Source organism: Hylobates moloch, unplaced genomic scaffold, assembly GCF_009828535.3.
Source record: "Hylobates moloch isolate HMO894 unplaced genomic scaffold, HMol_V3 SCAFFOLD_10, whole genome shotgun sequence".
Lineage (NCBI taxonomy): Eukaryota > Metazoa > Chordata > Mammalia > Primates > Hylobatidae > Hylobates > Hylobates moloch.
Genome location: NW_026652285.1, coordinates 88,745,546 through 88,772,588, shown reverse-complemented (window position 1 = coordinate 88,772,588; position 27,043 = coordinate 88,745,546). Strand labels below are relative to the sequence as shown.

Below are 27,043 nucleotides of genomic sequence, written 5' to 3'. Positions count from 1 at the left end.
TGGGTAATTGGGGTCTCCTTGGGTACATTCCAGTGAATTCGTGGGAAAAGATGATGCCTTCTGCCTAAGCTGGAAACGAGCCCTTGATTATACCTTGTGCTGTTGTTTTGAAGAGAAGCAGGAAAAAACTCTTTATGATAGATAATTTGATTAATGCATAAATCTCCTCCCTCCACCTGTTAAATGGCTCTTACACGGCCCAAAGCCACAGAGCTTGGCTCAGCACAACTGATGCTTAAATGTACAAGACTTTCTGCGGTTGTTAACTTAGCTTCTGGGTGAAAGAGAGTCTTCCAAGTGGAGGAGGCAGAGGAGTGGCATACTGAAGAGCCAGATAGAGTTGGATTTGAATCCCTTCTCTGCCATTTACTCTCTGTGTGATCTGACTTTTACTCACTGGTAAAGTAGGCAATCTAGTATTTATCCCCTTTCATCTCAGGGTTGGGAGTTTTCTTTGGGAAAACTAGAAAACAGAGACACTAGGAATCTGAACTAGGCTCTGTCCTTGATTATTACATGACATTGGACTTGCTTCTACTGTCTAGGTCTCCATTTCTTTATCTGTATGATGAGAAAAGCAGGCTAACTTCATCCAAGGTCCCCTTTGGCACTGTGGTAAGGTCAGCTCTAACTTCTATCCAGAATATAAAGCAAATCTTTTGAGGTTGGAAGAGGCATGCTGTGACCTGAAATTTGTTTCCCATTCAGAGACAATGCCAGTTTTACTCCTTAAATTTAATACTGGGAGGAGAAAGATATACATATCTTGCACTCCATACCAGTGGCACACAATGACATAGCATTTATGAGCAGATAGGGCTATTAAAATCATATCCTGTTTGTTTTACAAATCAACCTCTTTATTTTACAGATAGTAAAACTAAGAACAGAGCTGAGGACTGAGTTTTTTCAGGTCACATAGCCAAGGCTGAATTTGAAGTAAGACATGACTTCAACCCTTGGAAATATCTTTTATTTTTCCAAGGCTCAGTTTTCTCATCTGGGAAATGGGTGGTGGTAACTTTCCCCACAGATGTCTGTAGAAAAATTAAGAGACTTTTAGTGTTTTGAAGGCTGTAAAATACTCTGTAGATCTGAATGGTTCTTTCTAGCCCTCGGGTTTTCTGACTTCCAATCCTGTGAGCATTTTCTGTTCATGCTGCCCTCAGAAGAGTCATGTGTAATTCTGGTCTTGTGGTTGTCTGACCTTCCAGCAGATCCTTTCTCTCTGCCAGAAAAGCTTGTTTGTTTCATTTCTACTTTTTGGCTCCAACTGAGAAGAGAATTCCAAATAACTACTCTTTGAAGAGAAATTAACAGCCAAGTCTCACCCCCTCCCCCAGTTATTACCATTACCTACCATCACTGCAACCATGACCACTACCACCATCACTATGCTGCACCGCTACTATCACTACCAGTATCACCCTCACTATAGCCCCATCACTGTGATTATCTTGTATTGGTTGCCTACTGTGTGCCAGATACTGTGTTAGAAAATGTGCTATAGAGAGGAACAAGGCACAGACTGTGCCTTCAAGGAGCACACAGTCTAGTAACAAGGACACATATGCTACTATAATTACTTACATATGCTACACAAATGCATAATTTATTTTTGAATAGTGCAATAGACATTCCAACAGTGTTAGAAGAGAGAAAGAAACTCTGAGAGGGAGAATCTGGAAACAATTCTTGAAGAAGGGAAGGTGGATATGGACACATAGTAGAACTGCAAAGCAAGTTTTTTGATGATGAAGACAATAATATCCACCAGATACATATACATGTACTATGTGCCAGAAACTGTGCTAAGGACTTTACATGCTTTGTCTAATTTAATCATCCAACAACTTATGAGGGAAGTACTATTATTATCCTTATTTAACAGATAAGGAGATGGAACCCCAGAGAATCTTGAACCCAGGTCTGTAAGATTTCAAAGCTTAGTCTAGACCAGAGTTGGAAAACTGTGGCCCATGGGCCACATCCAGCCTGCTTCCTATTTTTATAAATCAAGTCTATGAAACATAGCCACATATCTTGATTTACATATCATCTATAACTGCTTTCCTGCTGCAACAGCAGAGTTAAGTAGTAGCTACAGAAAACAGTATGGGGTGCAAAGCTCAAAGTGTTTACTTTCTAGTCCTTTACAGGAAAGGTTTGCCAAACCCCAGTCTAGACTAAGCAATACTGGAAAAGCAGGGGACAGAAAAATGTGTCAATAATATGTGCTGAGCATGTAGAATAGAAGAATAGAAGAATAAAACCTAACAATTATCGAGTGCCAACTACGTGCCTGGCATTTAAAAAAGTGCTTCATGTGTATTTGTATATGTTCTCTTACTCTGTCCCCCTACAACACATTTGAAGTGTTCACTATTATGCTTACTTTACAAATTAAATAACAAAAACCTGAGACTTCAGAGAGGTAAATAATTTATGTAAGATAACATAGCTAGTGAGTTGTGGGGTGAGAATTCAAACCCAGGATGCCTGAGTCCAAAGCTTTTTTGTTCACTCAGCCATTCTTGCAACAAGCCTGAAAGATTTGGTAGAAATAAAACTGGAAAAGGGATAGGCAGAAGGGTGCATTGTGGGCAACTTTGAATGCCATGTTGTAAAATTTGGGTGCTGTGCAAACCATATAGAGTCTTTCAAGATTGTAGGTCAAGGGAGAGATATAACTAGATTTGAGTCTTAGAGTAGCAACGGTAGTAACAGAAGATGAATTGCGGGGACCAGGACCGATTTTATGGCAAGGGTTGTTAATTTGGCATTTGGGGATCCTTGACTTTATAGGATCTTTGGATGCTCATCCCTAGAAAGTTTTTGCAGAATTATACATTACTTGTATTTTTCTCCTGGAGAATAGATCCATATTCTTGACTCAAATGTTGTAGAGTACTAAACTAAGAGGGTCAATGTCAGTTAGATGGGGGGTATATGTATGAGATGGCTGAAGAGTGAGAATTCCATTTACATCATTTGAACAAGTATTGACTAAGGGGCTCCTATTGGCCAGACACTGTTCTGGGCACTTGGGATACCTCAAGGAGCAAAGCAGGCATTATAGCTTCACAGTCTAGGAAATTAATTTCTACTGGAGTGTGTGTGAGAGAGACATGAAATAATCAATCAGCAGAGTAAATAGTATATTTAAAAGTATAGAAAAAAAGTAGAGCAGAATAAGGGAGGTCAAGAGTGCCTAGTGAGTGGAGTTCTGGATCTCAGTGTGTCTCAGTGGATCAAAATCACTTAAGGTGAGAATGGGGGAAGTGTTTGTTTAAAATGGAGTTTCCTTGTCTCTTCCTACTGATTCTGTTTTTTTTGGGGGGGTTGGGAGTCTTCATTTTCCCAGCCTCCCCAGGTAATTCTGGTACAAAATGAGCTTGAGAACCACTACCCAGAACCTGGTTCATATGTCATTTTCAGTTTGAAATTCCCTCAGGGAATTCCTTGTTTAGAGATTAAGAAAGTCAAGTACTTACTATAATCTAGCTTAAACCTTCTCTGCTATTGTGGGTCACTTCCTTTCTATCTTAGTGCAACTTCCTTTCTATCTTAGTGCATTCTGAGAAGGAGGTGAACCGGCCAAGAATCAGACTGTCAGGCAATCCTTGGCAACAGGGAAGATCAAAGAAAAGAGGGAGAAATAATCCACATATTACTCAACATACTCATGGTCAATTACAAAAGAGGAACTTAATACTTGGCTTGCCTACCTGCAAAACTGGAAAACATAGCTCTTTCATGGGACCTGAAGACTACCAGATTCAATAAGAAATGCCAGTTATACAGCTTTAGCAAATGCAAACATTTTTGCATGTCAGGGAAGAGAATATTTTTTTTCCATGGGATATTGAATTAGTTATTACATGCAATAAAAAAAGAGAATGGCAGAAAAGCTTTCCCTTGTCCTTTTAATAATAACAAACATTTACTGAGCACTTCCATGGTGCCAGGAGCTTAGCTAAACCACTTTATGTACTTGGCTCACTGAACCCTCTCATCAACTCCACATGGTGGGTGCTATTATTATCCTTTTTCCCCCAACATGAAAACTGAGGCACGGAGAAGCTAAATCACTTGTCTCAAGGTCTTACCAATAGGAACTTGTAGAGCCAGGATTTGACCTGAGCACCTGAGCTGCTTCTTACTTTTCTCTCTACTAGCTACTCTTCTTCACATTTTAAATAAAAGTTAAAGTCTAATGCATGCTAAAGACAATGTCATTACATTCAGTTACCTTCTCCAGCTACTGTCTCTTCATTTCTTAACAGCCAAAACTTTTGAAAAAGCAGGCATCTCTGTCTACAGTGATTCACTTTGATTCATTCTAGGATTGGCTCCTACCATACAATAAAAGTACAGTAACTTCTCATTTGTAACCCTTGCAGACCACTCTACTATGGTCGCCATGAATTGCCTTCCCTTTCTTCTGACAATATTTTCTATTTCCATTTTTAAAATCCTGAAACCAAGGAGTCAGCCTTGATAACTCTCTTTCCTTTCCACCTGCACCCATTCCCCACAAAATACAACCCATTCCAAGTCCTGTAGATTTATCTCCTTAAGAATTTCTCTAATACATTCAGTCTCTCCCAAACTGATCCAAATCTTGCCTGTACTATTTCAATAGTCTCCTGTCTAATAACAACCCCTGCCTCTTTTAATCCGTCCACTTCTTTGCAGCCAGAGTGATATTTCCAAAACTACAACTTGCTCACATCACTTTCCTGATTAAAACCGTTTATCGACTTCCAGTTGCTCTTAAGATAAAAACCAAAGTCCTTGCCATGGTGCACAGGGGCTGCTTGGGCGGAAACCTTCTAATTTATTAAAACTCATCTTGTCTTCTTACTTCTCTTGCTTCCTGTGCTCCAGCCATAGTGATCTTCTTCTAGTTTTTGGAAACACTGTGCTCTGTCCTGCCAAAGAGACTTTGCACAGGCTATTCCCTGTAGTTGGAATGTATTTCTCCCCTTTTCTTCTTTCCACTGAGTGAACTGTTACTCATTTATCAGATTGCCAAGGTTTCCAGATTTGATAAGATCCTCCTTGTTTATTTGTTCACTTACTTTCTTGGGTCTCTTTGTCTTTCTTCCATAGCAGTTATCACACTTTCTAATTATACTTTTATTTTTTGAAACTGAGTGATGCCTGTGTCTCCTCCTCTTCCAAATTTTATTATTTTATTTTATGGTCCTAACAGAGTTTGTGAGGAAGAAACAGCAGATAAACTCAGAAATGGAAGGGATTATAGAAGCATCCAACCCAACCCTAGTCTATTTCTCAATTCCTTTCTTTCGTACCTTGCAAAAGGTTGTGGAGACTGTGTTTGAACATTCCCAGTTTTCAAATGGCTTGCTCAGTGACGCCTAAGCATCTGGTTTCCCTCACGGAGAGAACAACTTTTCTTATATTGAGTCAAAATATTTTCCTTTACATTAGCAGGTAAACTTCATGAAACCAGGTACTACACCAATTTTTAGTCAGCCTTATACCCACAGCTTATAGTAAAGTGCCTGATGCATAGTAGAAATTCAATAAATACACTCAAAATGAAAATAAATGACTGAATGAATGAGTGAAAAAAGGTCACCAGCTTGCATTGACATGCTTTCATGGTGCTTTCACATACATTGGCTCCTTTCAATAGAAGCATGAAAGTAGCAGTGTTTATCTTCATTTTATAGATAAGGAAACTGAGACTCAGAGAGTATAGCCAGCCATCATCTAAAGCCCTGTAAGACTAGCAAATATCAGAGCCAGGGCTGGAATCCTTTTTCCAGCTGTCCAATGTCTACTTATTTATCAAAGCACCATCATTTATCTGAGGGTGTCATCAAAGACTGCCCCAGCCAGGGCAGTGCTGGGCTTCCAGGAAGAGCAAGCTGCAGGCTCTATCCCTTTTGGAGCTTAACCCTGTTCACAGGGAGCTCTTCTTAGGTCATTAGGCAACTTCAGTCAACAGTGGTGCTAAGGGCCTGGAGAGAATTCACAAACAATCCAACTCTCTCTCTTTCTATTTCTTCCTAATCTAAGAAGAAAAAAAATCATTCTAGATGTGTCTCACAATTCACCAGGCATATGCAGTTGAAAGCAGCCTGAGTTTGTATCATTACACAGATGGTCAGTCTGTGCAGTGCCTTCTCTGGGTGACAGAGTTACATCATGCCTAGCATCTCTGAGCAAAAGGATTCCAGGCTATAAATTCATATCCTGAGAGGAGAGGAAGACCACAAAGAATGTGGATTCTCCTTGGATCATGTGTTTCTTTTCATTTTTAGCTTCATCTCCAAATTATCCCATTTGGGGGAGCACTGTTAAGTCCCAGGATCTGCTGCCCACTCCAAAATCAACTTAGTTCAGAAAAGCATAACATATACAAAGGTAGAGAGAACATAATAATGAACTGCCATGTACCTATCATCTTCTAGTTTTAGTAGTGATTAGTCATGCCAATCCTGTGTTACCTCCTCTCACATCTGCTTCTACACTGCCCTGGTAATTTTGAAACACATCTCAAACATGAGATAATTTCATGTGTAAATGTTAAAGTCCTTATCTCTTAAACATAAACACTAAAAAGTTAACCTTAATACCCTATCCAGGATTCCCAAATGAACAGTAATTTCTGTATATCATCAAACATCCCGTTATTGTTCATGTTTACCGGATTGTCTTATATCTTTGGTACTTGTTTGTTTTTTCAAATCAGAAACTAAATAAGATCCAAATGTTGTAGTTGGCTGATAAGTGATTCTCTTCTAACCTATCTATCTCTCTTTTTATTCCTTGGGATATTTTATGGATCAAACTGGGTTGTTTGTGCTGCAGAGTTCCCCACAACCTGGATTTTGCTGATTGCATTCCTATGGTGTTATTTAATGTCCTTATCTGGCCTTGTATTTCTTGTAACTGTGTAGTTAGGTCTAGAGGCTTGATCGGGCTTGATTTTTTTTTTTTTTTTTTGGCAATTCCCCACAGCCGGTGTCAAAAAACCTGTAGACAAAGGTGATCTATTAGAAAAACTTGAGCTTTTTACTCTAGTAGTTGAAAGATTGTCTTTCATCTGGTCACATCTTTCATCAAGCCCTAGTTGTTGCCTCTCTCCTATGTTAGTTACTTGTGGCAATGGACTTTAAGCCTCAATTCCCTCACCTATGTTTACTAACTAGAGTTTACTAATAATTCCTAATATCTGAGAGTACTGTATTGCATGAGATGGGTATTAACATGTTTAGCTTTGTGCTGGTGCATAATAAGTGCTGAGTAAAGACAAATTCTTACTTATCATATTTTTGCTACTTTCTGCTTTTCCTCTTATTCCTCCTTCTCTACATTTCATTGTTTTATTTTTTGATCACAACAGTGCCTATGAGAAGAAAGGAATAGAAGGATTTATACAGGCATCTAGGCCAACCCTTATGTATTACTTGATTCTTTTCTCCTATATCCTGCAAGAGCTTCTTTTTGAATTCTCCTGGAATGGTTTGCTGGGTGACCTACTAAGCATCCTGTTCCACCACTACTATAACATCCTTCTTTATGTATGTATGTAATTTTTTGAGACCAGGTCTCACTCTGTCACCCAGGCTGGAGTACAGTGGCACGATCATTGCTCGCTGTAGCCTCGATCTCCCTGGCTCAAGCGATCCTCCAACCTCAGCCTCTCAAGTAGCTGGGACTATAGGCACATGCCACCATGCTTGGATAATTTTTGTATTTTTTGTAGAAATGGAGTTTTGCCATGTTTCCCAGGCTTGTCTTGAACTGCTGGGTGCAAGTAATCTGCTAGCCTTGTCCTCCAAAAGTACTGGGATTACAGGCATGTACTACCATGCCCAGCCCCTTCTTTATATTGAATCAAAGTATTTTTCTATACATTTCTTGTCCTTGTAGTTTCGAATTCTGTTTATCAACACTGTACTGAGCAGGTTTTAGCTGTTGATTTACTAGAGAGAGCATATGTTTTGAAAGCGAGACATGAGGGTTTAAATACTACTTTTATCTCAAAAAAATACTGTATGCCTTTTGGGATGTTACTTAAATTCTTGAGCTTTTGTTTTACCATCAGTAAAATGAGATTAATAATATCTACCTTATAGAATTGTTTCACAAATTAAGATAGTTCACGTAAGGTGCTTAGCAACACTGCCTTGCACTAGAAAAAGCTCAATAAAAGTTAATCCTCTCTCCAATTCTAAGTGACAGTCTTTCAAGTATTTGAAGATACTTTAGGTCTCAGTTGATTTTTTCTTCTCTCCTGGAAATCATTCCTAGTTCCCTCAACAGTTTTTCATCACATGGGTCTGAATCTTGATGTAGACTCTGCCTTAGTCCATTTCTGCTAACAAAATACTTGAGACTGGGTAATTTATAAGAAGTTTATTTCCTCATGGTTCTGGAGGCTGGGAAGTCCAAGATGAAGGTGCTGGCAGGATTGGTGTCTGGTGAGGGTGGCTTTCTGCTTCCAAGATGGCACCTTGGTGCTGCATACTTGGGAGGAGAGGAACACTGTGTCCTTACAGGGCAGAAAGGACCAAAGGGCAGGGCAAAAGAGCACTTGCTTTAACCTTGAGCCCTTTTATAAAGATAATACTCCTATTTATAAAAGTAGAGCCCTCATGACTTAATAACCTCCTAAAGACCACTCCTTTTAATACTGTTGCATTGAGGATTAAGATTCAACATGAATTTTGGGGGAGATATCATGATTTAATCCACAGCCAACTCAGTCTTATCCAGGCCATGCTGATTATAGGGCTCTGAAATAACTGCAGTATGTCTAAGTACATCTTTTTCTTTTTTTTTTTTTCTTTGAGATGAAGTCTCCCTCTGTCGTCCAGGCTGGAGTGCACAATCTCAGCTCACTGCAACCTCCACCTCCCAGGTTCAAACGATTTTCCTGCCTCAGCCTCCCAAGTAGCTGGGAGCTGGGATTACAGGTACCCACCACCACATCTGGCTAATTTTTGTATTTTTAATACACATGGGGTTTCACCATGTTGGCCAGGCTAGTCTGGAACTCCTGACCTCAGGTGATCCACCTGCGTCAGCCTCTCAAAGTGCTGGGATTACAGGCATGAGCCACTGCACCCAGCAAGTCTAAGTACATCTTAACGTATGGTATGTGATTTATGAAGAAAGAAGTTAGAAAGCACAGAAACTATTTCCGTTGCCTTAGAGTTAAGGATAGAAATCAAGTATCTTGCTTCCAGACTTTTAGACTTATCCTGGGTCACAATAGCTTCTATATTTAGTGCCATATACATAGTAGGTATTCAAAACATAACTTTTGAGTGGCTAAAGGAGACTGATGCTCCGAAGGAAAACTATCAGTATTACATAGCAGTAGGTTATGGAGCTAAGATTTAAACCCTTGTTTGTCTGGTTCCATAGCTTGTGGTCTCAGCATGCAAAGAATAGAGCCTTTGTCATTACTGACTTTTTCCACTACACTTTGGCATGGGCAAGCCTGTTCTATCATCAGATAGCCTTTCTTGGATTCTAGAGTTTCTTCTATCATTTTCCACTTTATCTTTCTTTGACAATAAAACTTCTTGCTCCGTTCTCACTTCTTATTTCTCAGCCCCTTGGAAACCGGGTTTTGCTCCACCATCTAATCAAAGTTTTTGTCTCAAAACTCAATAAAAACCATCTATTAGCTCAATTCAAAGCCCTTTTCTTAATGCTTTTTCAGAGATCATACATCCACTATCAAAAGAGCTTGGGCTTGGCTTCTTCAACTTCAGCTTGCTCCAACCTGGATCTTTTTCAGAAATTATTGCTTATCTTCCAAAAATCAGAGGGAACACCAGGCAATTGAAGTATAATATGGCAGGTGCTTGAGGTAGGGTAGTACAATGTTAGTGTAGCTCTTCTCATCCCTCTATAGTGCTTCCCTGGTGATTGTTTCTCATATGTGCAGGTACTCATTTTGAATAGAGCTGGAGAATATATAGGTATAGATAACATATAGGTTTATAGATATAGGTATAAATATAGATAGATTTATTTGCTTATTTTTTATGTATCAGGAGAGCATTAATTACATTCAAGGTGAACAGACTTACCAGTGAGATTTTGATATTTTAGAAGTTTTAGTGAGATGTCAGAGAGAGAACCATGGTTTTAACAGTCAACAAGATTTACATTTAAATTTCATATTTCATGCTTACCTGTTGGATGACATTGTACATTCAACTTAGCCTGCTTGAGCTCCGTTTTCTTAGATGTAAGATGGGAGTAATATGAGCACCTACTTTATAGGGTGGCTCTGAATGTTATGTAAGATGATGGATGTAAAGAAAAGGCAGTACTTGAATCAGATAGACTTAGGTTTAAGCTCTCATTTTGCCACGTACTATGGAGATATAATTTAATTACTTATAACCTCAGTGGAGGTAATAATAGTATTTAACTGTTAAATAAGACTATGCATGTAAAGCACTTAGCAATAGCTAGTACAATTGAACACTTGATCAATATTAGTTGTAGCTTCTTCTTGCTTCCTTTTTTTTTTCTTTTTAGTCTTCCCCCACTTCTCTCTCTTTTTCTCCCCCAATCCTCTTCTCTTGCTTCTTATTAAAGCATCCAGGACAGAGTAGGCATATAAAAAACAGTAATTGTCTTACCCTTAGAGATCCACTGATTCAAAAATCAAAAGGGCATCCGTTCACAGAGACAAGGAAAGTCATATTTCCCCAAAGGCAAAGATAATATCTCTGATAGCGTGTTCCAGTGCCATATTGTTTTCTCAATAGAAAATATTACAAAGAATAAAAATAATTCCAAGTGAGTGTAGATGTGCCTAGAGTTTCTTTTGTCTGTAAATAAGCATGTCTAACAACTGTTAAAAATTATTTTGCTTATTAAGTTACTTTCTTTCATCTAGAGAATACCCAAGTTCAGGGCCTAGTCAATATTCATTTAATTATCAAATATATGTGGATATTTATATAGATCTGACATTATTTTAGGCACTTTATACATGATCCTTGTACATTTCTAATTGAGGTAGATCTTAGTATATACCCATTTTATACAGGCAGAAAGTGAAGCATAGAGAGTTGAAGATGATTCTATCAGTTTGCTAAGTGATAGCACTGGGATTTGAACCCAGGAGTCTGGTTCCAGTGACCATGCTCCTAACCTCAATGTTCTACCGTCCCTCCATCATGTGTAACATCCTTTCCTGGGTTAAATGACCTAGACTTTTCAGAATCCCACTTGCCATGATAGAAATATGACTACATTAAAGCTGATAAGAATCTACCACTTCCAAGCTCCCTCAGCCAAATTTAAAAGGCTCGCTATCAAAGGCCAAGGTAAACTCAGAATGAGTCTAGCTAGACTAAGCATGTCCCCTCCTGTCCTGTGACCTTTATTTTCCTGCCCCCACTCATAGTCCCATAGAAGCCCCACCAGCAGGAGAGGCTTCCTCCCTCAGATGCCTCCTTAGGGACAATGGGCGTACTGGAAAAATGAAATCATCAGTGGCCACAGAAGAGAAACTGGGTAATTCTTTATTTAGGAACTTGCCATTAACTTAAGCTAGCATTTAGAGATGCAAACTCCACAGTCTTGGACAAATCCTTGACTTGAAACTTTCCCACCTGCCTCTCATTTCCAGATGTTCTCACCACAGGAAAGAGGAGTTACTATCTATCAAAGGACATCAGGCTTAGAAGACAGGTCTTGTCTCTTGGGTGGGACTGGAATCCTCAGCTAAAGGTTTCCCTTAGGAAAAGTATGTGAGTTCCAGCCAGGTTTCCCCTTCCAGGACTGGGCAGTCCAGGAGCAACACCTTGTAGGACACAGGCTGAAAAGGGGACCCATCCTCTGAAGAACTTAAATTTGTGTAAGATTAACAAACCCTTGACAGTTCAAGGTCACATAGCAAGATGCCTTGGGAAGATGACTCATGATTAGATGGATGACGCTACTGATATGGCTGTGTCTTCTCCCTGGAGTTATAACCGATGTTTCCTATTGCTCATAATTGGTCTGCTATTCATCACTTTCACAATTGCTCTCAGCTCAGTGACAGGCAGGACAAATGATTTGGAGATAGTTTAGAACAATGTAAGCGCAATCTATTGCCCTGATGACTGAGCAGGTCTACTAAGATCACACGGATCACACACCCAAACAGCTCCCAGTCTTCTTTCCTCAGACTTTATTATTCATTCATGCAACAGCCATTCATGCAACAAGCTTTTATGGAGTACCTACTTTGGGTCATGCCTTGTGTGAGGAATTTCTGATAAAATAAGGCAAATAACTCATAGTCCAGTAGAGAGGACAGACATAGAGATAAACAATTCCATAAAATGTGGTAAGTCCACTAACAGATATGTTGTCAAAGGTGCAGTAAGGGCTTTGAATTCTGCTGGGAAATCAAGGAAGGGTTTTCAAAGAAGACCGAAGTTGTAGTGGGTCTTAAAGAATGAGTATAATTTGATTAAAGATAGAATAAAGGCATTATAGGCTGGGGGAACCCATATACAAAGATACAGTGACATGAAAGTTTGTTGCCTCCCTGGTCCATGACAAAGGGTTCAATGTAGCTGGTATGTAGGACTGGGACAGGCTATGGCAGTGGGATATGAGGCTAGAGAGGTTGTTTGACATCACTTTGTGAAGGGCTGTGTATGCCAGGCTAAGAAAAATGGTTGTATTTTTCTTAGTCAAAATTCTTTTTAATTGTTTTATTGTTTTTCTTTTTAGAAATATAGAATAGAGATGAGGTTTCGCTATATTGCCCAGGCTGGTCTCAAATTCCTGGCCTCAAGCAATCCTCTCAAAGTGCTGAGATTATAGGTCTTTTTTATTATTATTATTGATACATAATAGTTGTACATATTTTGGGGGTACTTGTGATCTCTTTCTCTCTTTCTTTCTTTCTCTCTTTCTTTCTTTCTTTCTTTCTTTCTTTCTTTCTTTCTTTCTTTCTTTCTTTTCTTTCTTTCTTTCTTCTTTTTCTTTTCCTTTTGACACAGTCTCACTCTATCACCAGTCTGGAGGGCAGTGGCACAATCTTGGCTCACTGCAACCTGCACCTCCTGGGTTCAAGCGACTCTCCTGCCTCAGCCTCCCAAGTAGCTGGCACTACCGGTGCGTGCCACCACACCCAGCTAATTTTTGTGTTTTTAGTAGAGACGGGGTTTCACTATGTTGGCCAGGATGGTCTCCATCTCTTGACCTCATGATCTGCCCGCCTTGGCATCCCAAAGTGTTGGGATTACAGGCATGAGCCACCACGCCCGGCCTACATGTGATATTTTGATACATGCATACAATGTATAGTGATCAAATCAGGGTAACTCCAATATCCATCATCCAAAACATTTATCTTTTTTTCCTTTTTTACATTGGGAACATTCTAATTCTTCTCTTCCAGCTATTTTGAATACAATACATTATTGTTAACTATAGTCATCCTACTGTACTATTGAACACCAGATCTTATTCATTCGAACTAACTGTATTTTTGTATCTGTTAACCAGCCTGTTTTCATCCCCCTCTCTCTCTTACCCTTCCTAGGCTCTGGTAACTACCAATCATCTCTCTACTTCCATGAGATCCATTTCTTCAGCTTCCACATATGAATGAGAAAAAGTGGTATTTTTCTTTCTGTACCTGGCTTATTTCATATAACATAATTATCTCCAGTTCTATTCCTGTGGCTGTAAATGACAGAATTTTATTCTTTTGATGGTTGAATAATGCTCCATTGTACATATACATCACATTTTCTTTATCCATGCATTTATTTATGGACACTTAGGTTGAGTCCATATCTTGGTTATTGTTAATAGTACTGCAATAAACAGGACACAAGCTGAAAGTGCAGATATCTCTTTAACATACTGATTTTATTTCCTTTGATATATGCCCAGTAGTGAGATTATTGGATCATATGGTAGTTTTATTTTTAATTTTTAGAGGAATTCTCATACTGTTTTCTATAATAGCTGTACTAATTTATATTCCCACCAACAGTGTGTAAGAGTTCCCCTCTCTGACCATTGATGTCAGCATTTGTTATTTTTTGTCTTTTTTGTAATAACTGTCCAAATTGTAGTGAGACGATATCTCATTGTGGTTTTGATTTGCATTTCCCTGATAATTAGTGATGTTAAGCATTTTTTTTCATATACTTGGCCACTTTTATATCTTTTTTGAGGACTGTCTATTCAGCTCTCTTGCCCATTTTTATTTTTATTTTTATTTTTATTTTTTTTCAGAAGGATCGTGAGGCCCCGCTTTCACGGTCTGTATTCCTACTGAAAATCAAGATCAAGTGAGCTTTTGCCCTTCTGCTCCACGGGAGGTTTCTGTCCTCCCTGAGCTCGCCTTAGTCTTGCCCATTTTTAAATTGGATTATATGTTTTCTGTTTTGGGATTTTTTTGCTGTTATAGGTTCTGGATATTAACCCTTTGTCAGAGCCATAATTTACAAGTATTTTCTCTCATTCTGTACGTTGTCTTTTCATTCTATTGACTGTTTCCTTTGCAGTCAACAAAGGAAGATTTTTAATTAGATGCAATCCTATTTCTCTATTTTTGCTTTTATTGCCTGTGCTTTTGAGGTCTTATTCAAAAAAGTATTGCCCAGACCAACATGAATCTATTTTTTTTTTCAATTAAGTCATTATTTGGTTGTTGCAAAGAAGGACTTGGGACTGGCCAGGGCAAGGGTAACTGGTCCCCCTCACTCCTCCTAAGAATTTGTCATGTGCCACCTGCCCTTAGTATTTAGGAAAGATGACGAGTTTGGAGAAGAGGATTCAGTCTTTAGGTTGAGACCTGTGTTTGAGTCCTAATTCCTAGATTTGTGACATTGATGAAGTCACCTGATCACAGGAGCATCAAACTTTAAAAAATTTCAACTTTTTCAAGGGTTGCATGGAAACAATACAACCTAATATACAGGCTGTTTATGGGGATGAAAGTGACCCATGGTGGTTAAGCATTTAGGCTTTGGAATTTGAGAAACGTGGGTCTGAGTTTTGTTCTGCTATATACTGGCTATATAACTTAGGAAAGGAACCCAAACTCTCTGGGGCCTCAGTCTCATCCTCTATATAGTGGCACCAATAGGATCATCAAATTCGTGGTGTTGCTGTACAAATTAAATGAATCCCTGCATGTCAGTTCTCACTGAGCACTGTGTTTGGAATAGAAAAGGATTCAAAAAATGCTCACTGTTATTTTTAATGCATTAAAACATAGTACTTCATCTTCTGTGTGAGATGGATGGGAGCTGAAATATGGGACTAACTGACAAGAAAAATTACTCCTTGCCTGAGGATCATATAATCCTATCATCTTGTCTGTGTACATCTTGAGAAACAGACAGCTGACAGAGCCTTGTGCACAAGCATCTCAGTGGGTTGTATATTTATTTCTCTAATATTTTTTCATTAGCAGAGGTAAGTGTGGCAATAGGGGAGTTTGGCTGGCTCTAAATGTCTTCTTCCTGTCACCCAGATTAAGGAGCTGTTCTGTCGGGCTCTCATCATTCAGAGGAGAATGGCTTGAAAAGTGAAGCTTATCCTGACAGGGGAAATTAGGTGTCGTTTATGTGATTTATAGAGCCATAGATTGAGCTGCATGATTTCTTATATAGGAACTTGCCAGTTAGTATTTATTCACTCTGTGGGGAGATCTGAGGCTGAAAATAAGAGAAGAGTTGAAGAAGGTCAGGGGGCACTGCTTGGGATTTGAAGTTGAGTCCAAAATAGACCCTCTGCCCTACTATGTAACAGTCTGGTTGGCCTTGGTCCAGTATCTTCTCTGACCTTTCACTTGCTCATCTGTAAGAATTACTGGAAACAGGCCGGGCACAGTGGTCCACGCCTGTAATCCCAGCACTTTGGGAGGCCAAGGCAGGCGGATCACGAGGTCAGAAGCTCGAGACCATCCTGGCTAACACAGTGAAACCCCATCTCTACCAAAAATGCAAAAAATTAGCCGGGCATGGTGGCGGGCACCTGGAGTCCCAGCTACTCCAGAGGCTGAGGCAGGAGAATGGCGTGAACCCGGGAGGTGGAGTTTGCAGTGAGCTGAGATCGTGTCACTGCACTCCTGGGTGACAGAGCAAGACTCCGTCTCAAAAAAAAAAAAAAAAAAAAAAAAAAGAATTACTGGAAACAGTAAAGGCTGCTGCCTCCGCAAGTTGTTGGGAGGATAATAGGAGCTAACAGTGAGATGCTGTAGCACTAGGCACAGAATAAAGAAATGCTTAATAGGTGTCTATTCTCTTCATCCCACTCCTCTCTTTCTTCAAAAACTGTTAATGGTATGCTCGTCATCTGTGTGACCTCTGCAGAGAGGATGCCAGCTGGCAGGAAGTCAAATAGACTTTCTCTAGAGCAGTTTTATGTTCTCAGCTAAAGTGAGCAGATAATTCCCATATACCCTCTACCCCATATACACATAGCCTCCCCCACTATTAACATCTCCACCAGAGTGGTACATTTGCCACAATCAATGAACCTGCATTGACAAATCATTAGTACCCAAAGTCCACAGTTTATGAGAGGGTTCCCTTTTGATGTTGTATTTTCTATGGGTTTTTACAAATGTATAATTCCATGTATACACCAGTATAGTATCACACAGAGTATTTTCACTGCCCTGTAAGTCCTTTGTGCTCTGCTTATTCATCCTTCACTTCTCCCTAACCTCTGGAAACCACGGATCCTTTTACTGTCTCCATAGGTTAGCCTGCTGGCAGTCAATTCTAGTCAGTATATCTAGGATGGGAAGTTCTAAAGGGGATGGGGAAATTATGGCCAGTTTTGAGAAACAGCTAAATCTTAGCATAAGTGAGAAAGTGATCAGAAATAGCAATGCAGTGATTTGAATGTCCAACTTGAAGAACCCAAGGAGGGGAAGAGACTTACTGAGGTCACACAGTAAATTAGAAAATGTTGGAGTTCCCTTGATTCTCTTACCTTTGTCTCTTTACTCTTTTCATGCTCTGTACTTTTTCTGTGTGATTTCATTCACACTTGTGGCTTCTGTTACATTGAACTATATGATATTGCTGACATTTGACTTACAAAGTTGCAATTTCATATGATGTTTTCATTGGTCCATTCTCATTTGTATGGTGAAAAATCCCAATATATGCTAAAGGTAGGTGAACTCAGGGGTGTGAATAACATTTTTAATAAATAGATTGTCTTTTATATCGAGGCTTTATATTTCAAAGCATAGATTTCCTGGTTTAAGCCAAATGTCCTGAATTCAAAGCCTGGCTCTACCACTTACCAGCTCTGTGGCCTTGGAAACAAATGCAAATTGGATATAATAACTAAGCTCACAGGTTGTTGGGAAAATGTAATGAGTTAATATGACTAAAGTACTTAGGGTGTTGTGAGGAGTAAGACATAAAAAGAACCTAGAACAGTGCCTGGCTTGTAGTAAGTACTCAGTAAATATTATGTAATTATTAATATTCTCTACTTCAGTGATAACGTTGCTTATGGTTGTAATGGCTGACAGCATGGGCTTCAGGATTAGATGGCTTGAGTTCAAGTCCTGGTTCTACTACATTTTAGTGAGTGACCTTGAACAGGCTATTTTACCCTTCAGACCTCAGTTTCCTAATCTATAAAATGGGGGTAGGAACAGCAAAACTACTACATAAGGCTGACATGATTAAATGATATAATGTATATTAAAGTGCTTACCACCCTCTCAGTAAATGCTGTTGTTATGCTTCTTTTCTAATAAAATGACAGAAGTTGGTGGCTTGAACCCAGGACCAAATGCAGGCAACTTGGTGTAGTGAATGTTTCTGTTCTTTGGGCCTCCTAGTCTGTGCAGAGTTGTGAGGACCAGCTTCATGTCTCAGGACCCTTCTGGATCTGAAATGCCAAGAATCCGTGCCAATGAATATGCTTGTATGCACTTCAGAGCCCTCTAGCTTCTGGGATATATATATAGTTTAAGGTTTCTACTTCCCGTTGGTCAGCTACTCCCTAGTTGCTACCTTTTCCAAGCAATTTTTGACATGACTCACCTCACTTGCCTTCCTGTTTTGTTTGGGAATAAGAAGATGTAAGTCAACTAACACTACCTACTTTTCTCCCTTTATGTGTTTTTACACATGCTACTTAATTATACATTCTTTGATTTGTAAAAGAATGACCAATTAATCACCTTCTCACTGTCAGGTTAGACGGGCATGTCTTGTTTCATTCCGAAGGAATGGGGCCTCCAGCCCCTGTGCCCTATCTCCTATGGCTACCAGGGAAACGGGTAATTGGAATCTTCTGCGGCCATTATGAGGAGATATGCTGATGATGGATGGCAGGTGGCCCAGGTAGATCCTATCCAGAGTTCCAGGCTGGGCTAGAAACCTCTATTTCTCCTTTTTTTTTCAGACATTGCTATGATAACCTCTTCAATCCTTCCTATGTTCATCAATTCCATCCTGATCAACTACACATATTGTTAGCGTGGGCGCACCATGCTTACAATATATGTTTCCCTATAAAGCTGGGATGTCAATCACTATCTCTTCACCTCCCATCTCTCTAGGCCTTAGAAGCTTCTTATTTTATATCTTCAAAAACTTCTGGACAAAAAAACTATCAACCCCACTCTCCTCCAAGCTGTGATCACAGTTGTCTCTAAAAGTGACTCTACCTCCATAGCCCACCCCAATTTCCTTTCACTGGCTTCAAGGTAATTTAGGCTTTTTATGGTGACCAAAAGAGATGCATTTCTGTCATCTCTTTTGTTAGAAGAACACAATAATATCAAGTACACAAGTTTAATCCTTGGCAGAACATCCTATTTTATATTTAAAATGTATTTAAATATAAGTATGTTTATAACATATTTAAAACATATTTTGGGGGCCCTATTTGTTCACTATTTTTTCTTGAAGGTAGGGACACAGAGACGAATCAAATTTATGACCTTGGCTGGGTGCAGTGGCTTATGCCTGTAATCCCAGCACTTTGAGAGGCTGAGGCAGGCGGATCACTTGAGATCAGGATTTCGAGACCAGCCTGGCCAACTTGATGAAACCCTATCTCTACTAAAAAAAATAAAATAAAATAAAATAAAATACCGAAACTAACCAGGCACGGTGATACATGCCTGCAATCCCAGCTACTCAGGAGGCTGAGGCAGGAGAATCTCTTGAACCCAGGAGGCAGAGATTGCCGTGAGCCGATATTGTGCCACTGCACTCCAGCCTGGGCAACAAAGGAAGACTCTCTCAAAAAAACAAAAAACACAAATTTATGACCTTGCCATGGAGAAGTTCACAGTTTGATAGGCGAGAAGGACACACAAATAAGCAAGTTTCAAGGAAATGTGAAATTTGTAAAAATTGAACGAGAGGAGAGAGGGACAAAATCTCTCAAGGTGTGGCAGGGTCCACACCTCCTTCCTAGAGTTCAGTAAGGAGGAAGAAGTGGAAAAAGGGCACTTCAGACCAAAGGCACAGCATGAGAAAAGGCTTGTGGGTATGAAATAGTGCATGCACTACTCTAAGAAGTTGGCATGTGCTAGATCACAGAGAGAGGTGCAGGGGGGTTGAGATGGGAGAAGAGTCATAAGCTGAAGAACAAAGGAGGTTGAAACAGTGGAGGCTTTAACTAGAAAGTGTGGAATATTCAAAAGGCTCCAAGCAAGAGGATAGAATAAGTTGTGATGTTTTAGAAAGCTGTCAGAGGACATGCTGGAGAAGGCAACATGAGAATGGGGAGACTAGTCCAAAGGCCATGGCAAGTGCCTATAGAATGGGCCGCACCAGGGAGACAGCAGTGGGGCCAGGGTGGGGAGGGTTTCTTTTTTTTTCCAAGACGGAGTCTTGCTCTGTTGCCCAGGCTGGAGTGCAGTGGCGCAATCTCAGCTCACTGCAACCTCCACCTCCCGGGTTTCATGTGCGTCTGTGTGAAGAGACCACCAAACAGGCTTTGTGTGAGCAATAAAGCTGTTTATTTCACCTGGGTGCAGGTGGGCTGAGTCCGAAAAGAGAGTCAGCAAAGGGAGATAAGGGTGGCGCCATTTTATAGGATTTGGGTAGGTAAAGGAAAATTACAGTCAAAGGGGTTTGTTCTCTGGCGGGCAGGAGTGGGGGTCGCAAGGTGCTCAGTGGGGGCGCTCTCTGAGCCAGGATGAGCCAGGAAAAGGACTTTCACAAGGTAATGTCATCACTTAAGGCAAGGACCGGCCATTTACACTTCTTTTGTGGTGGAATGTCATCAGTTAAGGTGGGGCAGGGCATATGCACTTCTTTTGTGATTCTTCAGTTACTTCAGGCCATCTGGGCATATACGTGCAAGTCACAGGGGATGCGATGGCTTGGCTTGGGCTCAGAGACCTGACACCAGGTTCAAGTGTTTCTCTTTCCTCAGCCTCCCGAGTAGCTGGGATTACAGGCACCCACCACCACACCTAAGTTTTGTATTTTTAGTAGATATGGGGTTCCACCATGTTGGCCAGGCTGGTCTCGAACTCCTGACCTCGTGATCCACCCGCCTCGGCCTTCCAAAGTGCTGGGATTACAGGTGTGAGCCACTGCGCCCAGCTGGGAGGTTGGTTTTGAGACACCTTATAAGGTAGAGGGTTAACCACCACTTTTTGGCTAGAAGCACCAAACTGACATGGGAGATACAAGTAAGCCGGGGAAAGAAGAGGATCACAAACATACACACACATTTTCTTTGCTTTTATCATTTATTTTGTTTGTTTTCTTCAGCATTCCATGTGAACTTTTAATTCAACAAACATTGACTGCCTTATGTTAAATGCTAGATACTGTGTTTGGCCCTAAAATGGAGCCAATGGGTAAAAAGATCATAGATTTTTTTTTCTCTAGAAAGCCTTTTCCCACTTCATTTGTTATGGGTTGAGCAGTCATATGACCAAGTTTGTTAATACCGTGGAGATGAAATCCATTAGGCATTAATAAGGACTTCAGAGCATCTTTTTGGAGTCATACAGACCAGAACCATCTTAGTATCAAAAATAACTGACTTGGTATTAGCACCTGAGAATATTTTTTAGTGTAAAAATTACAGTCATTTGAAGTATAGAGTGTGGAATTTAATTCATGGACTTAGTGACATTCTATGTAGATGTTTCTAAATATCTTAAGTACAGGGTGTTTACCTAAAGTTTAAGATTCCTAAGACATTGTCATAGTTTTAGAGCTAGAAGAGCCCCCTTCTTTCTGTATTCTCATAGCCTTCTGTGTGTATTACTTCATAGCATTTGAACTATAGTAATTGTAATTTTTTGTGTGTCTGTCTTTGCTAAGAAACCACAGATCCTTTGAAGCTAGTCACCTGGTCTTGTTCATCCCCTTTCTTAGTTTCTGGAAGGCACAAGGTATGAAGGAGGAAGTTCAGTGAATGTGTACTGAACTTAAACCTTAGAAAACATATCTTCTACGCCCTCATTTGGAGATAGGGAAATTGAGGTTAAGAACGAGGAATCTTTTATACAAGTTCAAAAAGGAAAGTAACAAGAGAGTCAGAAATACATCCTAGTTTTTTTTGATTGCTTAATATTTTTGTGGCTTTTTTCTCCTCTTGCCCAGCTTGGTTTGCTAGCTAATTAGCCAGAAGTTGGAAGCATTTACAAGTCGTGGAAATGCAAACCTTCTTTGCTATGAAAACCAATGGCCATGCAAATGTAGCCATTAAGTACAGAATTTGTTTCTTAGGTCCCTCTACTTATTCAAAAGCTAGGAGTCAACAATGCCTCCAGTATAAGGTTTCATTTTCTCTCAAACACAGGGAGACACATAAAAATGCAAACAAGACATGCACACACATAAGCACATGACCCAAGCAGAGCGGCTGAACAGAATATTTTGGATGAAATCTTGGCATTTATTGTTCCTGTGTTTCCTACTAAGGTCAAGGGTACAAGGATTCAAATGGGCTTTAGTTCAAGTCCCTCCCTGCCCCTCCACACTTTTCTGTAAGTGGGTGTTGAGCATCCATTTCAATGGGTAATTTTGAGCACTCAAGGGAGGGATAGAGTAGTTTCATTGTGAAGTTTTCTATCACCTTGGTCCAGCCAGCTAGCATCTCTGGGTCACTGTATCTGCATCTGTGAAACGGATTAGGTTAGATGATTTACAGAGTCCTGTGAAGCTGGAACATTCTATGATTTTCCTCCCCCGGGATCTAACTGGACTCTGGGTGGAGTGTTGCAAGGACAGAAGAGGTAAGGAAAGAGTGATCCTGCATTGACACAGTGCTGGCTTCTGCAGCCTTATGAGGACTCCCTGTTTGATGCTGGCCTTTTATCAGGGTGTGTTTGTGTTCTAACCAGTGTTTGCCTGGCCATTGCACCGGTCCTATTCTGTTCCTCAGGGTTTTGGGAAAAAGCCAGTGGATGTGGATTCTTACAGGCAGGATTTCTTCCCAAGAACTGCCTGGATGGTGAAACTCATGAAGTCCAGAGAGATTTCCTGTTTTGTTTTCCATAAGCTCAAATTCCTATTTATTACAAAAATCAAACACACACACACACACACACACACACACACACACACACACACACACACATACACACACAGAATATGCTCTCTCTCTTCCCATTGCTGGGGTCCAGTGCAACCTTCTTATCTGTGTCACTTTCACCCATGGCCCTGGGTTTCACCATTATGGTAATTAAGCCTTCAGTGCTGGCTGGAGATGTTACAGAATTTTAAGCCATCAGTAGTTAAGCACATTAATTTTACCAAGGAGGAACCTGCAAAGGGAGCAAGAAAAGGTCTAACGGTCAGCATGACCTCATGCAGTCGCATCTGGTTTCTGTCCTCATGAGAGTGCCTCCTTCTGGTGCTGGCTAGAGAATAGACATTTGTTCTCAGCATAGGTTCTGGCACCTAGTAGGAACAGTGCTTTTACTGTGTGACACACCCTGGCCCAGTCACATTATATGCAAATCGTTTATGAAATGTACTTACACTACAAAAATGTTGCCTGGAATTTGAATTTAACTGAGCACCCTGTGTTTTAATTTACTGAATCTGGCAACCCTACTTGGGATTAATCCCATGGCTCAGAATTGTTGAACAGAAGAGACCTGCCCTTGGGAGTCACAGAAATCTGGGTTGGGATTCTGTTTCCACCATTTACTTGCTGTGTGATCTTGGGAAAATTGCTCGACTGCTCTGATTCCTACTTTTCTTATATATAAATGAGGATCGTAATATCTGTATCTCAGGACTATTGTGATGATTACATTTTAATGCACTTACAGTACCGTGTTCTGTGCCATTTAGTGTTTCATGAACATTAGCTTTTATTATAATTATTTTTTATTTCTTTGGGTCACGACACTTAACTCAGGTGAAATTTGATCATTCATTCATTCATCCCTAGGAGAAGATATGGATAAGGACGTGTGGCAGGAATAGTTGGAGACTTTGTCAACTTCCAGGAGAAATGTGATAGAAGCTTACACAGGAACGCTCTTGATAGATACTGTCTCATTCTAGATCTGTGTTCTGGATCACTCAGAAGGGAGATCCTAGACTTTATACAAACATGTTCTACTTGAGTCTTTTAGAAAATGCAGAATGAAAAAAGCGACATCTTGGTAATCATATGCCCTTAGCAGTGTGCAACTTTTATTTAAAAGCATATCAAAAGTAAAAAATATGAAAGAAATGAAAAATAACATCATACAGAGCAGGCAAAGCACAAAGGAATAAGAGATCAACATTCTCTGAAATCTGCATGTTTTAAAGACAGCTGTCATTCATTCAGAATCTGCAATTCGTTGAAATGTCAGTGTTAGCATCAAGCACACACTGAGGTTATCTTCCACATCAGAGCCCAAGGGAGGGGAACAAAGTAGAAGGTAAAACTTGAGTCCTGTCCTGTGCTAAACTGAAAAAAGTGCCTTCCAAGTTCTCTTTACTGCCAACTATTAATGATCTATTTTTCAATGTCCATTCATTTATTTACGAACTGTTGACAGAATAACTGTGCTAGGTCCCACAAGAATATTCATGTGAATAAGGCCTGGCCCTTGCCCTTGGTGGGACCAGTGTTTATAGGTGAGACAGGCAAGGAAATGCGTTGGCAGGTATGGTCTATGTGTTATGGTGTCCAGAAGAGGAGCACGGTTCTAGACTTAAGAAAGTTAGGGTGGGCTTCCCAGAGGAGAGAATGTTTCCTATTTGAGACCAAAAGAGTAAATTAGAGTGCAGAGAGGGGAATATTCCAGGCATAGAATGGAATGTGTGTGTGTGTGTGTTTTAAAAAGACTATGAAGCACATTCCAATTAAATAGAACATTGATTATCATTTAGAGCAAAGGTCAGCAAACTGTGGCCCTCAGACCTAATCTAGCCTGCTACTTGTCTTTGTATATAAAGTTTTATAGGAACACAACCATGCCAATTCATGTAAGGTATCATCTATGGCACTTGCATGCTACAAAGGCAGTGTTAAGTAATTGTGGAAGAGTCTACCTTGTCCCAAAGCCAAAAATATTTACTCTCTGGCCCTTTACAGAAACTGTTTTCTGTCTCCTGATTTAGAGCACATTTTATATAAACAGGAATTCACTGTTGGTGGAAATGATGTGGGTGCATGAGAACAGATGATATTCTGCAAAGAAGGTCAGGAGAGTGGTGAGAGATGAAAAGTTGGCCAGGGGTGAGAACAAGGCATTTAGATTTTATCCTGAAGACTGTGGGAAACCTTTGAAGGTTTTTAAGCTGGGCAATGAGATGGTCAGACTTCTATAAAAGGCAGTGCAGCAAGGTGTTTAATAAGAAGGCAGGCTTTGGATGCAGATTGCCTTGGGTTGTATCCTAGCTATATCACTATCGTAAACCTCAGTCAAGTTATTTACTTTCTGTGTGCTTGAGTTTTCCAACTTGTAAAATGGGAAGTTATAATAATAATATCTATTGTGTGAGGTTGTTGTGAAGATGAAATAAGTTAACACAAGTGGAGTGCCAAGCCTAGGGGACACTATCAATGGATATAGTTACTATTGTTTCTCAATGATCATTCTGGCTCCTGGGGAGGGGATGGCTCAGGATGGGAGAACCTGATAGTAGAGTGCAAGGAACTTAGGGAATAGATGGTGCCTTGTGCTTAAAGGGGCTACTCTAAAGCCCTCGATGGCTCACATCATGGCCATTAGCACATTTACTCTCAATCTCGCCCCTATTGTCATCATTGTCTATTCTGTCCTGTTTTTTGTCTAGGCCTTCAAGAGTGCACTGATGAGTTCCTACTGGTGCTCAGGGAAAGGGGATGTGATCGATGACTGGTGCAGGTGTGACCTCAGCGCCTTTGATACCAGTGGGCTCCCCAACTGCAGCCCCCTTCCGCAGCCGGTGTACGTATGTATGGGCCCTTTTCCTTTGGCCATCCCTTTTCGTGGACTCACACTCCTGTCCTGCCAGCCCATGCCATGACTTGCTTCTGCTCCCAAGGTGCCTAACAAGATTCCCAAAGACCCTGGAATCTACCTCCTTTTTTAGGAAAGAAGGGAGCTTTGGCAGAACAGAATTGTGGCACAGGAGCAGACACTGATATTGCAGCGCGTGCTTGTTTTAAATGATGCCACTCAGTTCATTATTTCTTACTTCAGGCAACCATTCAGCAAAAGCTTGTAGGCAGCTGACTACTTTGTCAGGTCTTGTGTTGGGCAATGGGGCTACTGAGATTAAAAAAAAAACAAACAAAAACTAGAGAACCTCTTCTACGAAACAAGATTGGCACAGTCCATGTACTCAGGGAACGGACAATTTAGTGGAGGAGATAGATGCCAAAACAAAAACAGGAAAATACAGTATAAAAGTTTAAATAAGGGCTGAGCACCATGGCTCATGCCTGTAATCCCAGCACTTTAGGAGGCTGAGGTGGGAGGATCTCTTGAGGCCAGGAGTTGAGACCAGCTTGTGCAACATGAGACCTCTTCTCTACAAAAAAAAAAAAAAAATAGCCTGTGTGGTAGCACATGCCTGTAGTCCCAGCTACTATGGAGGCTGAGGTGGGAGGATCACTTGAGCCCAGGAGTTCAAGGCTGCAGTGATCTATGCTTTCACCACTGCACTCCAGCCCCGGTGACAGAGTGAGACCCTGTCTCAACAACAAAATTTTTTTAATAAGAAAAATATGAAAAAGAAACAAAGAAGTGCTATTAGGGAGAATAATGGGGAGATGTTTTAGTTGGAAGAGAGAGAGAATAGTCCGGGAAAGCTCTCTGAAGAGATCTAAATTAGGGTAGATGCCAGCCAGGCAACAAGTGGTGAGACTCATGTCTCAGGCAGAAGGAAGAGCATATGCGAAGGGCCAGACACTGGAAATTCACCATCTGAGGAAGTAAAGGAAAGTCATTGTGGTTGCAGGCATGTGATTAAGAGGGAGAAGTGGTGTGACAAGCATAAGAGAGGGGAAAGGAACCAATACTGGAAAACGAAGTCCCATAATCGAACTCTGTGGGTGAGAAGAATCACGTTATAAGATGGTCTTTGAAAACACAGTGTGGTTTCGTGGAAAAAGGGAATCTGGGATAAGGATAAGCAAAGTCACCATCATGGTCCTGTCCTCAGCTTGCTGTATGACCTTGTGCAAACTGTTTCCTTTTTTTGAGCCTTTCCCCATTTTGTGAAATGAGGGAATTAAACTTCATCATCTCTAAGGACCATTCTAGTTCTAACCTTTAATCGTTCTATTTTTTTTTTCTTGCTTTGCCAAAAGATTTACTCCAGGATTTTTGTTCCTTTCAATAGTGTATTTACTCAAGGATATTGAAAAGTTAGCTAATACATTGTGGGTATTAAAGAAAATGGCAGAAAAATGGAAAGTTCCCTTGTTTGAAGGCACTGCCAATTTAATTGAAAGTGAAGCATCATTGAGAATATAGTATAAATATATGGAAAACTGATAAACTGCCATTGAGCACATATTGTGTGCATGGATTAATTTATGAAATTCTACTTTGATCTTGAAAGGTGGCTCCTTGTCTCCGTATTTTATGGATGAGAAACAGAGGCCATGAGAGGGG

At 40.3% G+C, this 27,043-nt stretch overlaps 1 protein-coding gene and 1 long non-coding RNA gene across 9 annotated transcripts in view; one reads left to right on the top strand and one right to left on the bottom strand.

Annotated features, from left to right (window-relative positions):
• Positions 1 to 27,043, top strand: part of ASTN2 (astrotactin 2) — a 1,008,266-nt gene that overhangs the window by 774,908 nt on the left and 206,315 nt on the right. For all 6 annotated transcript variants that reach the window (XM_032164975.2, XM_032164974.2, XM_032164972.2 and 3 more), the window contains one exon: positions 25,236 to 25,369. In XM_032164975.2, the coding sequence (XP_032020866.1) occupies positions 25,236 to 25,369 (134 nt within the window). The remainder of the gene's footprint in view (positions 1 to 25,235; positions 25,370 to 27,043) is intronic.
• LOC131384514 (uncharacterized) overlaps positions 1 to 27,043 on the bottom strand; it is a 62,757-nt gene that overhangs the window by 13,408 nt on the left and 22,306 nt on the right. Inside the window, exons 1-3 of one of the 3 annotated variants that reach the window (XR_009215428.1) lie at positions 18,191 to 19,858; positions 17,719 to 17,895; positions 693 to 1,273 (exon numbers count right to left, since the gene is read on the bottom strand). This is a non-coding gene — a long non-coding RNA (uncharacterized LOC131384514). Of the gene's footprint in view, positions 1 to 692; positions 1,274 to 17,718; positions 17,896 to 18,190; positions 19,859 to 27,043 lie in introns of those variants that run through there. The other 2 variants (XR_009215430.1, XR_009215429.1) reach the window with 2 other exon arrangements.